We start from the raw sequence: 14,643 nt of genomic DNA on the forward strand, positions 1-14,643 counted from the left end.
TAATGAGCCCGCCAGCTCCAGGAAGTGTGGCCCAGCTCCCCTTTTAGGGCAGCTCTGTAACCTCCTGAGTGAACATTTGAAGGGTCCCAAGTAACCTGTCCTTCCTCCCCAACATCCTCCTCTTCCTCAACAGGGAGAGGAGCAGAGGAGCAACGGTTTGGTTAAGTAGACAGCGTTCCAAGTCAGGTCCGCCACTAAAGAGGTCACCGGGAGGGGGGGGGGGCATGGCCTCTACCTGCCGCGACTCGGTTTTCTCAGCTGTAAAATGGGCATGACGCTGCATCACGACAAGTGGGCACCCCGAGGTGCCCCGGGGGGGGGAGGGGGGGCATGGCCTCTACCTGCCGCGACTCGGTTTTCTCAGCTGTAAAATGGGCATGACGCTGCATCACGACAAGTGGGCACCCCGAGGTGCCCGGGGGGGGGGCATGGCCTCTACCTGCCGCGACTCGGTTTTCTCAGCTGTAAAATGGGCATGACGCTGCATCACGACAAGTGGGCACCCCGAGGTGTCCGGGGGGAGGGGGGGGCATGGCCTCTACCTGCCGCGACTCGGTTTTCTCAGCTGTAAAATAGGCATGACGCTGCATCACGACAAGTGGGCACCCCGAGGTGCCCGGGGGGGGGGCATGGCCTCTACCTGCCGCGACTCGGTTTTCTCAGCTGTAAAATGGGCATGACGCTGCATCACGACAAGTGGGCACCCCGAGGTGCCCCGGGGGGGGGGAGGGGGGGCATGGCCTCTACCTGCCGCGACTCGGTTTTCTCAGCTGTAAAATGGGCATGACGCTGCATCACGACAAGTGGGCACCCCGGGGTGCCCCGGGGGGGGGGGGCTCGCAGAACCTTGATTATCAAACAAGGCTCCGCGGCGGCGCCCGGGCGCAGGGCAGGTGCGCCCGGCTCGGGGCGCAGGAGGAGAGCCCCGGAGGCCATACCAACCTTTTCTTTCTTTTTTTTTTTTTTTACTTATTCTGATTTCTAATCCGGAGGCACCTGCGTTTGAGCGGAGGCTCCAGGTCCTCGGGCCCGGCGCCGAGCAGGGGCGCGGCGATGACGCCGGGCGCCAGGGCGCTCTTCTCGGCGGGCTTTGGCACCGGCTGGATCACGCAGCCCGCCTTGGGCAGCATCCGCAGGGCGTACGCGTGGTCCTCGTCCGCGGGGTTGTTGAGGTTCGGGTCCGACTTGTCGCCGCCCGCCAGGGCCTCCTCCCCCATCAGCTTCTTGGCCGCCTCCGCGTCCAGGTGGCAGTTGGAGGCGCAGTTGTTCTCCTTGACCGACTCCAGCTCGCTCACCGCGGGCTCGTCGGGCGACAGCAGCTTCTTGGGCGGCGCGGGCGGCGGCGGCGGCGGCGGCGGCGGCGGCGGCGGCGGCTGCTCGGGCGGCGGCTCCGCGCCCTTGGCGCCCTCGGCGGCGGCGGCGGCGGCGGCGGCGGCGGCGCGCGCGCCGTTCACGATGACGTTGCAGGCGGCGGCGGCCTCCGGGCCCGCGGGGGCGCCCGGGCCCGGGTCGCCGGCGGCGGGCGGGCTGCAGTGGCCGTCCCTGCAGCCGCCGCAGGTCCTGCGCTCCGCGGCGCCGGGCTCGCGCTCCGCCTGGCCGTGCGCGTGCAGCGCGCGGTGGATCACGTGGTGCAGGCGCGCGCGGTGGCCCACGGTGAGGTCGATGACGCCGTCCTGCGGGCCCTGCGGCGGGCCCTGGGGCGCGCCCGCGAAGCCCGGGGGGCTGCCCGCGCGCCGCGTCAGGTCCACCACGTCGCCGCGGCCCGGCTCCGCGGGGCCGGGATGGCTCAGCGCTCGGCCCGAGCAGCCGGGCGGCGAGTCCGCGGGCTTGGACGGGCCCTGCTTGGGGTCCCGGGGGGACAGGGCGCGCCCGCCCGGCTTGCCCCCCGCCGCCGACGGGTCGCCGGGCGCGCTCGGAACGAAGTTCTCCCCGTTGCTGGAGAACCCGTTGGGGGGCTTGGAGTCGCTGACGTGGGGGATGGGGATGGGGATGGGGATGGGCACGGGCAGCGGCACGATCACGGGGTAGGGCACGAGCAAGGTGGGGGGCGGCACCAGCGGGGCGAGCGACGGCAGCCCGAAGTTCATCATCTGCGGCACGGGCACCGGGCCGTTGGGCATCATGCTCACGGGCGGGAAGGGCAGGCTGGGCAAGGGCGCGCCCGGGGGCGGCGGGGGCAGCAGGCCCGGGGGGTTCCCGGGCAGGGTCGGCGTGCTGGGGGCGTGGATGTGGGGCGACAGCATGGGCCGGTGCATGGGGCTGGACGTGGGGCCCAGGTTGCGGGGGCCGCCGGGCGGGGGCCCGATGCCGGGAAGCATGGGGTTGGGCAGCGGGCTGTTGGGGTTGGAGGCGTGGTGCGGCGGCCCGCGGATGAAGGGCGGGCGGATCTGCTGCATGATCTGCTGCTCCATGAAGATGGGCAGCGGCACCGGGCCGCGGTTGGTCATCACCATGGGAGGGCTGCGAGGCGGGACGCCGAGGGGAGGCCCGATGCTAGCGGGCGGCTGGACGGAGACGGGAGGGATGCTCGGAGTCTCGCTGATGGGCATGGACTTGGGCACTGGCGTGGGGATTTTAGTGACAGAGCAGTTGGCGGTGTCAGATGGAGAGACGGTGGTGGACGACGACGGGCCAGGGCCCTGGCTTTGGCCAGCTGCAGCCACCGGGGAGGGGGCCTTCCTCCGAGCATCTGCTAGAGGGATATTCCAAGAGTCTGGAGTGAGCAGCTGCACCCCGGTGCCTTCTGCTTTATTTTCCATGGGAGGGTGTAATGTGCTGCACAGCCCAGCTGGAAGATTGGCCTGTGTCTCTTTGTAGAAAATGTCCATTTTGTACTGATTGAGACATTTTGCACTGCAGAACTGAAGCCTTCTTTCCCCGTCCCCAAAATCCAGGTATTCTTTTGTGTGTCTTATGTGCTTACACCAGTCACATACCTACAACACAGTAATAGAAAAGAGAAACAAGATAAGCAATTTCCTCCGGTAGATAGGGTTTCGTGTTTCACATAAGGGTTCTTTCAAACTTTATCACAATTCTTTTTTTTTTTTTTTTTTTTTCCCCAACAGGCTGAAGTGTTTCTTTCGGAAAGGCAACAGTCTTAAGTGTTTGTAAAATGATTTCTCCTCGGGAAGTCAGACTTGCTTTTTAAATAGTAACTCTCCAGAATAGCAGTTATCACCATCTAGCATTAAAAAACAGCCGCCGCCGCCGCCGCCACCACCGCCACCACCACCACCACCACCCAAACCTGTGCTGTGCCCTTTCGGCTCAGTGTAAAGGTGGCTCCGACAGAAAGGCGTCCATCTATCTGCCTGCCCACGTATTTTCACTTGTCAAAAGAGGCTCGCTGTAAATATAAATGGAAATACCTGTGGAGAGGAGGATTCTCCAGGAGGTTCGGTGGCCTTTGAAACAGAGCCCCATAAAATTCTCCTCACGCAAAGTCACTGTACGCTATTGACTGTGTTCAATAATGCAGTTGGAAAGGTTGTGCTGTGTTAACCAATAACACAAAGCGCGGAACATCATTATGTCTGGCTTCCAAAGGGAAACTTGGAATTAGTCATGAAGTCTGTGTGAGGTTTAGCTATTCCCAACCTGTGATGTTGCAGCAAGCTAGAATTATTTTTTGAGCTGTTTGCCCACTCTCTCTCAGTAGTCAGAATTTTTGGTGACATTTCTTGGCAGGCGGTCTTATTTAACAACTTTTCAAACACCAGAGAACGTTTTCCAAAAGTTGTTATGGCTTTTTCCCCCCCTTCAAATCTACTCCTGGCAAACGAAAGATATCACCAAATTTATTTTAAAGTTGGGCTGCAGAACTAATTAAAGGCTGAGAGCTTTTCCCAATTGGAAATCACTAGACATCAAAGTTCAAAAAATAGTCATTCTCGGCTTCAGAACCCATTACTTTGGAGAAATTATTGTGATTTCATTAACACATTAATTTTGCAACACCATCAGCTCTCACAGATGGTGAAGACATGATCTACAATTCAAATATGACTCTTGTTTGCACAAATGTCTTTCCTTCATATGGCATTTTAAACAAGAATTAATATGAGTAATCTTGCCATAGCTATAAACAGATAAACAGATGTCAAAATTTTCAGTAGTTCTTTCAGTGGCTTACTTTTTTGACTGAAAAATTACACACACAATTTTTTCTTTTTTTCTTTTCCTTTTTTTTCTTTCTTTCTCTTTCTTTCTTTCTTTCTTCCTTCCTTCCTTCCTTTCTTTCTTTCTTTCTCTTGGTCATTTCCTTAGCTTAGCACTCAGTCATTACAGCAGCAGAGGAAGAATTCTGAAATGCAGAATTTCACTGAAATGCAGTGCAATGGTGAGTTCCCTGATTTCAAGGCTCTCCTCCATAAAGCACTGATTCCAATATTGCTCTGAACGGGACCTTGTTTCTGTTGAGGAGGGTGTGTCTGTTGTTCTTTTGTTGATGCATGTTGTGTTTTTTTTTTTTTTTAACTATGGTAAACTGATAGCATTAAAAGATGATAACTTTTAATCACGATTGGTCACATCAACAATGCAAAAACAACATATGCTGGGCATTTGATTACTCATCTCATTTAACTCTCAGCTTTCCTTGACTGTAAACAGTGGTGGCATGCTAGTATGTGACTGGGGGTGTACACGCTTGTGGCAGATGTGGCTCTGTGTGTGCAAATCCACTCTCCTCCTTCTCACTTTCTTTTTTTCGCTGATATTTGCAGGTAATATACTGCAAGGCGTGAGACCGAATAACGGATACTTATTGGCACACATTCATTTTCTGTGTAGTCTCATAATCAAATTTCAGAATCCTTGTTGCAAGAAGAATAATTTCAATGCTAATATACTTCTGCGTTTCAGTACGGTATTTTCAGGTTTTTCTAGAATTACAGGAATTTTTTTTTAAATCATAGTTGAGATGTCTACAAGTTTATGAGTAAGTGCAGAATTGCCTCTGATGAAAAGAAACACACAAAAATCCACCAGACCCTCAAAATTCTTATCTACATAAAGATCAAATAAACTAGTAGTTAAACCTTGAGGCAAGTAAGTTATTATTTTTAAAACCTGATCATTTTTGTAAAGTTAATATGTGATGATGTAACATATAAATTCTTGTGTGAAATAAAGCCACCTGAGTCTATTTCAATATTAAGCATCCACAGAAAGCCTAAAATGTAAATTTATAAGCTTGAAGGAAAGGACCAAAGATAGCTTCTTTAATCACAAACTAAAAAATATTATCAATGAATTAAACTAATTAAAGTAATATGCCAAATTTTCTGGCATATTTCTTTTGGATCTTATTTTTTTAACCATAAGGGGAAAGAGTTTTCTGAAATCCTTAATTGCTTTTTAAATTGCCAGATTGAATTATTTGCCTCCAGAGGATTCCTCTGTTTCCTCAAGCTAAATAAATATTTTCAAGTGGAGTCACAAAAAATAATCTAAATATAACTTAAATGTTCTCCCTTCCTTCACATCCTTCACTTTTAATAATTCAGTGATGAATAAGGAATACCCATAGATCCAACCAATTATCAAATGAGAATTCTCCACCACATTTTATCTATTTCCACATAAAAAGAATTTGAGAGATCAAAGTTTTAAAGCAAAATTCTATTGCATCAAACTTTCTGGTTAAAGCAACAGCCTACTGTTTACAACTCCGCTTCCTGCAACATCCTAAAGTGTTTAGGTAATAGCGTGAAAGTTCATGACTGTCTCGTTTTGGGTAACGTTGAGTGTGAATGTGTGTGCATCCTTGCCTTATTAGATTTCAATTCAGAACACTGACCTGAGCAATCTTTCTGATGAAGCAAAAATTATTAGAGAAAAAAAAAAAAAAACCTGTCACTTAAGAAATAATGAATCAAGTCTGTCTTACAGGACACATCATTTAAGATGAGGTCAATGAATTTATGGCACAAATGGCTATATCATGTGAGGCAATAAAACACAGTACCATCATTCATTCTACATCTAACTAATGACACACTTCTGGTAATTAAAGATTTCATCATAGGAGCCTGAGCCGATTACTTAAGATGTGATAGTTAGGTGAAAATATATACTATAGATCTCTCTCTTTAATAGAGTAACATTTGCATATCCATGAAATACACAGCACGCGTCTCATAAACTATGGTTTTCTGAATTGTGTGTTCTGGGAGAGTCTTCCTTTCTTTTTCCACAGGCAGCTTTAATTTTTGTGTGTGTGTGTGTGACTTTTTGAGGCATTAGTTTTTTCTTATTATGCCAAGAAGTACCAAAATTCCTTCAGATATTTTAAAAGATAAAGATTAAGAAGTGCAGAGCTCAACTCACTGGGCTCTGGAATGATTTCCCCCTAATTCCATCCCAGCTTTGTTTCTGTTGGAATCCGGCCTCTTTGGTTCCACTTCTCTCCCTAACAGGTCCCAGATTGGACAGAGCTGAAGCTAAAGCCGTTTAACGATGGCAATCTGGGGACTGAACAATCAGCTAATGCAATGCCATTGAGCAAGACAGCTGAAATGCTTCGTATCACAAATACATAATGTATCACCAGGAAGACAAAAAGATCACAAAGGAGATAAACAAATGCGTATTCCATTCAACCCTATAACAGCAGTCCTCAAAAAGATTAAATTTACCTTCCTGGGATGTGTCCAATTCTAAACAACAGAATGAACATTTCCTTTAGTCCATTTAGAGTATTTATATTTTGGTGGCTGACTGCCAGGGTAGTACTTATAAGCTCAGTGGCCTGATGGATTCACTCCTTTCCTGTGAAATAAATGTGTGGCAACCTACACCGCTAAACTACTCAAAAGACACTGCCTCAGCAGAAATATCACTTGCTCTTGATAGAAGAAAACTGGAAGGCAGGACTTTTGGTTCCTATAACTCTTTCCATCTTGTATTTCCCCTGGAAAGAAAGAAAGCTATTCATGTTGGCAACTGAGCCTTTATTTTTATATAAACGTCCAAAGTCAAAGCCAAAGTATGCCATGAGGTTACCCACATGGGTATAATATATACATTCTGCTGGGCTTAAGAGAAGATTCGGGTGACTGGGGAGGGGGTCAGGGTTCCTAATTAACACATTAATCAGCTGTCGACTGTGGGAGTGAGGTTCACCCTTTAATGGAGCCCACGACCGCCTTCTGAGTGGTAATCTGGCATGAGGCAATATTTAATTAAGAAGCCCTTTTGCTGAAATCTTTCTTATCTGGGCAAAGACATTTGTGGCAATGGAACAATTAAAAGATAGTAGCAATCCCCTGAATGCCATCAACACTTTGAAAAATGACACAAAACCTTCATGTGCTCCTGACTTTCCACAAATAGAAGCACCCAGGTACCAACTCAGAAGATATAGCTCCTTAAACGAAATTGTAGCTTGCCCTAAGCGGCTGGTTCTCTAGGTCTTGGCCTGTTAAATGCGGATCTTACAGTCCACATGAGCTCAAGGAACAAACCAAAACAAAACAAAATCACGAGCTCACCCAAGAGTGAAGCAAAGGAGGACAGATAGACATCGGTGGTTGGGGGGGGGGGGGGCGGAATCAGCGTTTTTTAAAGAGTCTGGGGGCACCCTACCTGTAGTCACCCCACAGCCTGAGTTGAGGGCCTCAAACTGACCCCACCTGGAGACCTGCTTCCAGCCTGACGATGGTTCCAGCAACTGTTTTGGGGGGGTTCGACATTGCCTCCACCAGGGCCCTAATTCAGTGCCCTCAGGCAGCAAAGGATGCTATGGAAATCACCTGGGATTTGGACTCGGAAGATGTAGGTTCGAGTCTGGGCTCCACTGTTTACTAGCAGTACAACTTATGAAAATCTCAGCTTCGTTTTTTTTTTCCCTCCAAGAAATGGAACTAATAGTAGTAACAGGCAGATCCCTCGGCTTGCTGCAAGGTGCGCTTTCTTTCAGTCCCTAGCCTGCCTCCCTCGTGGGTGCTGATGTCCCAGGAACATCCCATATGTTTAAGTTCGTTTTAACTTAACGGGAGAAGGACGTTTCTATGGCAGTGTTAGTAAGGAACGGGAGAGCTTGTCCTGCACAGCTCTCCTGCGAGCCTGGGTGTCGTTGACATAGGATGGAGTGTTTCTCTCCGGGCAAATGCAGGCTGCACCTCAGACACCAGCCCCTGGCCCAGCTTCCTGGGAGACTGTCCCCAGGTAACAGGGGGGTGGCCGCATGGGCAACCAGGCCGATAGTTCTAGGCACATTCCAGCTGACCACCATCCTGAGAAGACTCTACTCCTGCCGAGCCCTCTCCTTTTTCCAGGCCCAGGCATTCTCTGATTCAGGCAAAAGCTTGACAAAGCAGTGCGGCTGCTTGGAAATGAGTGTTCCAACCATTAAGAATAACTCACTCCTCTTCGGCTCAACTGCTGTTTGAATAGTGGAGGCCATAAACTGTGCTATTCATGTTTTATTAAAAAACAGAGCTGATGAGCGATCTGCTTGACTCATTACATGGAAGGGCCAAAAGCCACAGGATCACGGGCCTTTCAGACAGGAGGACCCAAGCCCGGCACGGGTGAATGCATGTGAGGACGAGCCCCCGTGGAGCAGGGAGGGGTACACTGAAACTGGATTCGGGGACCAACCTCACCATTCCAAGTTTCCTTGTGAAGCTGGATTAGAGAGGGAAGGAAGGAAAAAGACGGCCTAGCCATAGATTTGCAAAGCCACCCAGAAATCAGGAGAGGGACTAAGAACCAGCAAGGGCTATTATTATTGTTGTTTTTTAAAGCCAATTCATGGAGAAGTTCATTTTCAAAATAAACTTTCTGCAGGTTTGGATTTCAACATGATGATGTTTGCTGCATAGTTCTTTTTATTTATGGCTCTTACTTGGGTTTTTTTGTTTGTTTGTTTGTTTTGCTTTGTAGCTTGGTCTCTCTCTCTCTCTCCCCACTCCTCTCTCTTTTCTCTAACAGGATTCGGAACTCAAGGCGAGGCCAACGAGCATCTTTGTTAGAATTGAAAATCTGGTTAGAAAACTGCCCTGTAGGAACTTTATACCATGACCCAAGTTCTTCTTATACATTTTAAGCTGGATTTCAGAAATCTTGGCCCAGGTCACCAGGGCAGATCCTTCTTCTGCACGTGTGCCATGAATTCAGTCAAGCAGAGAAGAGATGGGCCTGGTTTTCAGGATCTCATTGAGCGTTGACAAATGGCTCATTACTGACCCAAGTATGTGTCTACAGCCAAAGTAAGAGATGGAGTCCTGGCCTGTATTCAGTGACCGTGGGTCCTTCTCACAGCCAAACACATGATTGAGAAGAAGGTGATTTTTTCCCTTTGGTCGCTCTTACGATTTAGCTTGCCTAAGAGCATTAGCATATCATCACACAACTCTCTGCTTCATTTATGCCGAATAGATGCAACTTATATCTTCCCAACACAAGTCATCCCGGCGGAAACTAAAAAATTCAAACATTGGAAAATCTGGCCGACTTGGTGCCAAATGTCTGCCTCTCTGTTTTCCAGTTACTGGCCCAGAGAGGACACAGAAATAGCCCAAGAGATCTCAGAGCAATGAAATTTAGCCCTGAAAAGAATCTTAGAGATCAGCAAGTCCACTCCTCTAGCCTCCAGCTCCCACTGGGGCCAGCCACCTAATTACTCTGAGCCTCAGGTGCTCAGCTGGGAGATGAGATCATCAATAGTGACAGCTCTCCCCGAGAAAAAGGCCACCAAGAAGGAACCAGCCCATTCTCTGGCTGCTCCTTGGAGGTTCATAGCTGCTCCTGGTAAACGCTCATTCACTTAGCAGCCTTATACTGATTACTTGGAACCCGTTGGACACCTGGCTAAGAGCTTTATTTGCAATGCCTCATTCAATCCTCTTTTAACAGTCTGTCGCATATTTCTTGGCTCCCTGTGTTATAAGCGGAACTAGCTCCTACCTGTGGATGCTCAGGACTGCCCCCACATAAGCCCCTAGGATCCACCCCTGCCCAGTCGTCAACTCCCTCCAGAACACCCCATCAAAAGTTATTATTTTTATGATAGTGCCTGCTGGAAGCCCTGATTGGATATTAATAATAATTTAGTACTAATGATAGCTAGCATTATTTAAGCATTAGTAACCATGCTAACCCTGTCTCATGGATTACCTCCTTTAATCTCCACCCCTCTCTTATCACCTAGATAACTGGGGTTTAAGTAGATTAAATAACATGCCCACGATTATCCGATTATCCGTGCAGGTAAGAGATGGCAGACCCAGATTCTAACTTAGATCTGTCTGGCTTCAAAGACCATATTGCCCTCACCATCTCAAGGATGTTTGCCTTTTCTTTTAAAACTATGGGATTAAGACGATTGGCTAATACTTCATAATAACCTCATCTTGAAATTCCAAAATTTAGTCCTCCAAGAAACCTCACAGTACAAGCTCAACCTGACTTTCCCAACAAGCTTGGGTTCTCTTCTTCACATACGCAGATGGTCTTCCAGGTGGCACTCAGACTTCCTGTGACAGGGAGGACCATCCAGATCCATCCACACAGCCAAAGAGAGATTCACATCATAGTGATCTTTCTCCTTTGCGCCGATTTTTCTAGTGGCCTTCTAAAGACGATCATGATATAATTGCAGAGCCCTGTGCAGCCTAATTTAAGGCAGCCTATTCTGTTGTTGGACAGTTTTGACTAAAAAAAGCTTACCCACTTCACATCCCTGTCACTTCCACCCACTGATAGCAGTTCCGTTCACCAGGGTCCCCTAGCACAGGCCAACTCCTCAATCTCAGCCTTTCAAATACTTAAAAAGAGCCATCATATTTTCCCCAGATTGTTATTTTTAAACATCCTAGTTCCTGTGCCCATTCTCCAGGGAACAAGTTCTCAGAGTCCTCCTGTCCTGTCTGTCGTCCTATGCCTTGTACCCAGGCATATACTCCACCTTGGTAATGCCCCTCTTAAAGGGTGGAGCCTGGAATGGAAGGCAGCAGCCTGACCAGCACAGAGTCCAGGGAACTCTCCTCTCCTTCTTACAGAACACTGTACCTCCACTAATACCACCCAAGAATGCATGTGCTGCTTCTTTTTTTTTTTTAAAGCAGGCATATCCTGCTATATGGTCTTTGCTTTTTAAAAACAAAACTTTAACTGCTTTGTACCAAGCCTGAAACTTTTACTTATCTCCTTTAATTCTAACAACAAACTTGTAAAGAAACTACTGTTGGGGATTCCTGGGTGGCTCAGCGGTTTAGCGCCTGCCTTTGGCCCAGGGCACGATCCTGGAGTCCCGGGATCAAGTCCCACATCGGGCTCCCAGCATGGAGCCTGCTTCTCCCTCCTCCTGTGTTTCTGCCTCTCTCTCTCTCTCTCTCTCTCTGTCTATCATAAATCAATCAATCAATCAATCAATCTTTAAAACAACAACAACAAAAAACTACTGTTTTCCTCCTTTCACTTGAAAATGAGGAAACAAAGGTCAAAGAGACAATGTGGTTTCCCTGAGCTCTCACAGCCTACAAACAGTGGAGCCCAGATCCAGATCCAGAACTTCCAACCCATCCTCTTTCACTCCGCCACACTGCTTGCTTCATTCTGAGTTTCTGGTCAACCAAAACCCTTTTCTCCTAAGTGCTCATCAATCAGTTGTTTAATGATATATTCAAGGACTTCTGAGGGTAAGCCATCAAACCTACTGGGTCTAGAGTTTCAGAAATCAGAAACTCCTCCCAATTTTGAAAATTTGGTCAATGTTTGTCCTTTTCTGTCTTTTTAAAGTCTGTCCCATTTATCATGACAGAGCAAAGATTATATAAAAGTAGATATGAAATTATCTACAAATTCCTTCATAGGGGCTCAGAGATCTAAATTTGCTTAGCATAGCAGGTGCTTTCTGCCCATCTCTTTGCCCATAATGTGGGAATCAGGGCCTTCTTTATGGGAGCTGCCCTACCTAGTCTCGAGAACATTCTTTTTTTTTTTTTTTTTTTTAAAGATTTAATTTATTCATTCATAGAGACACATAGAGAGAGAGAGAGAGGCAGAGACACAGGCAGAGGGAGAAGCAGGCTCCATGCAGGGAGCCCAACATGGGACTCGATCCCGGGTCTCCAGGATCACACCCTGGGCTGAAGGCGGCTAAACCGCTGAGCTACCGGGGCTGCCCTCAAGAACATTCTTTTTGTGGAGACAAAGGGAAGAAACGAAACAAGAAGCCCTGTCTTCTCGCCTGCTTTTGTTAAATATTAACCGTATGCTCTAAACATTGATCTATCCAACACTGCTTCTTGTTCCTTTCATGAGCATAGCCCTAAGAGCTCCCTTTATTGCCCTGGGCAGCTCCCCAAGGATTCAGCCCCCTCATGCATCCTCGCCTTTCTGACACAGAATTCATTGGTGGAATTCCCACCCCTCCCCACCATGTTGTTCCTCCACCCCTAAGACTACACTGAGCCTCTGATTGTGGGACTAAATCCACTTTTCCTTAGAACTTAAACAAAACCTGCTTTTCTAAATCCTAGGGAATGTGGCTGGTCATATCCAGCATTCTCTCCCTCTCCACTGCACAGTCCAAGACAGTTGGGTCACTCCCCCTCCGCATCCACATACTAAGTGGCTCTCCTCCATGTTAACCAAATGGTGGTCCAAGTCAGATTCTCCTCACGCTTTCTCTGCCCTCTCAGAACTATCAACAAGGTATAGGAGGAAAGGTCAATTATTCTGTTTTTAAGAGAATGACATTCTTAGCAGATATCTAGGTAAGCTGTCCCATTTCTTGCTTCTTTGCTAAATAATCTGTTTTTAATGTCTGCTTCAGATTTTGTACTCAATACCCCAAAATAATTCCTTTGATGTTTCTATTTATTTTCCTAAAATTCCCATCTTACATTTCCTCTGAAGTGCATGGATTGCCATACAAGGATATAGTTTCCTGAATTTTAATCACCTGTTAGATATGTTGGGGGGGAGGGGGCATGCTCTTTTACATTTTAGTTCTTTCTGTTAGCTCTAGTCTAGATAAAAAAACCAACAAATAAACAAACAAAAACAAACAAACAAACAAAAAAACAAAAAACCCTCCAAATCTCAGTGGTATCTCTGAGAGTATTTTTATCTCAGAGTCCTTCCCACTCTGCCTTGGTGGAGAAATGTCAGAAGCCATTTGTTTGTTCCTGTTCATGACTGTGTATTCTTGAGAAGGACTGGTTCCTTCTTCGCTATCCCAGCTCTTCCTGAGTCATACCTGCTAACTTCAGTGCATCCAACTTTACAGGTTTATTGAATAGTTTTGCCTCTCTTTCCCTACCTCACAATTTAAATTTTTCTTGATGAGAACCTTAAATCTCTAAATACATTCCTCCCAATCTTCAGTCAATGCCCCCAGGCTTTTACTCTTCACTTGGGAAGCAGCATGGTTTGGTGAGGGAAGTGGTGAGCTAGGAATCAGAAACCCATGTCCTGCCCACCCTGTAACTTTGGGTCGTATTTCTGTGCCCTTGGGCTCTCTGCCTACCTTCAAGTTCTGCTCTGAAGATCAAAACAAAAAGTGCAAACGAAAGCACCATGAAGAATAGAAGTGTCATATAAACATAGATATTTTCATTTTATTATTATAAATGTATAAGAACAATCTTTAGGTGTAGAAAACAAAAAACAGAGCCAACTGGTCTACCTAGACTCTGCTCTTATTTACCCGTATTCTTCTATTAAATGTTAGTTATAAAAACAAAGAGAAAATCCACCACTATGAATTTTCCTGTGATGTGTACTTCAAAGTAAAAAAGCACACCACAAAAATAAAACCCAGAAACCGAAATCAACAAAACACTTGACCCCCAAATTCTCCACTCTGTTTCCAATGGCTTGTGGAGTGTTTGACAGCTACATAATTGCAGTAATGAGGAGGTTTGTGGGCCAGGTTGTGGTCGTAGGCTCACTACGGATGTTTTAGCCCTAGGCTCAGCTTCAGGCCAGCACTAGCCGCCTGGGCCAGAGTCACCAATGGAATCTCTTATGCTTAGTCACGCACAAATGTGACATTTATGGCACCTGGGACACAATGCTGCAAATCCAAAAGGCCTAGGATGCTGCGCTTACAAACTTGGGGAAAAGAAATAATGTAGGTTGCCTATTATCTTTTTAGTTCATTAAAACCTGTGAGAACACCCACTTGATGGCTGTTTCTTAAGCATCTAAGAGGCATGTGCTGGACGGCTTCTGATTTTGGATCTACACGTTGGTTCTTTTGTCTCTAAAATGCTTCCTGTATGCTTGTGGACTGTTGTTTTGCCTGGTTCTCTTCCATCTTTGTTCCATGAATTTAGTCATCCTGCCTTGCCAATCACCTGGTTGAAAGCCAAAACTCCACTGAAGCTAGATTCTCCACTGACCATCCCTCTTACAAATTCTGGGTCCAGTCTCCCATCCAGGTTATCTGAAATGCTAAATATTATAAAGCAGGACAGCCTGGGACAAAGATATGTTCTCCATATGTTTAAACACACCTGTCATTCATATAAGTCCTTTCTCCCGGTAAATTCAATTAACTCAATAGACACTATCACAATATCACTCACAAGAAGTCTGCAAAGAGACAAGCAGCCAGGAGCACCTGGGTCGTGCAGCTGGTTAAACTCAACTCTTGGTTTCAGCTCAGGTCCTGATCTCAGGGTC

At 47.3% G+C, this 14,643-nt stretch overlaps 1 protein-coding gene across 1 annotated transcript in view; it reads right to left on the reverse strand.

The window, feature by feature from the left end:
* Window positions 1-14,643, reverse strand: part of LOC121484539 (sine oculis binding protein homolog) — a 163,830-nt gene that overhangs the window by 17,466 nt on the left and 131,721 nt on the right. Inside the window, exon 6 of the mRNA XM_041743938.1 lies at window positions 943-2,936. Coding sequence (XP_041599872.1) covers window positions 966-2,936 — 1,971 coding nt within the window. The 3' untranslated portion in view covers window positions 943-965. The remainder of the gene's footprint in view (window positions 1-942; window positions 2,937-14,643) is intronic.

This window comes from Vulpes lagopus, chromosome 1 (genome assembly GCF_018345385.1).
Source record: "Vulpes lagopus strain Blue_001 chromosome 1, ASM1834538v1, whole genome shotgun sequence".
NCBI lineage: Eukaryota > Metazoa > Chordata > Mammalia > Carnivora > Canidae > Vulpes > Vulpes lagopus.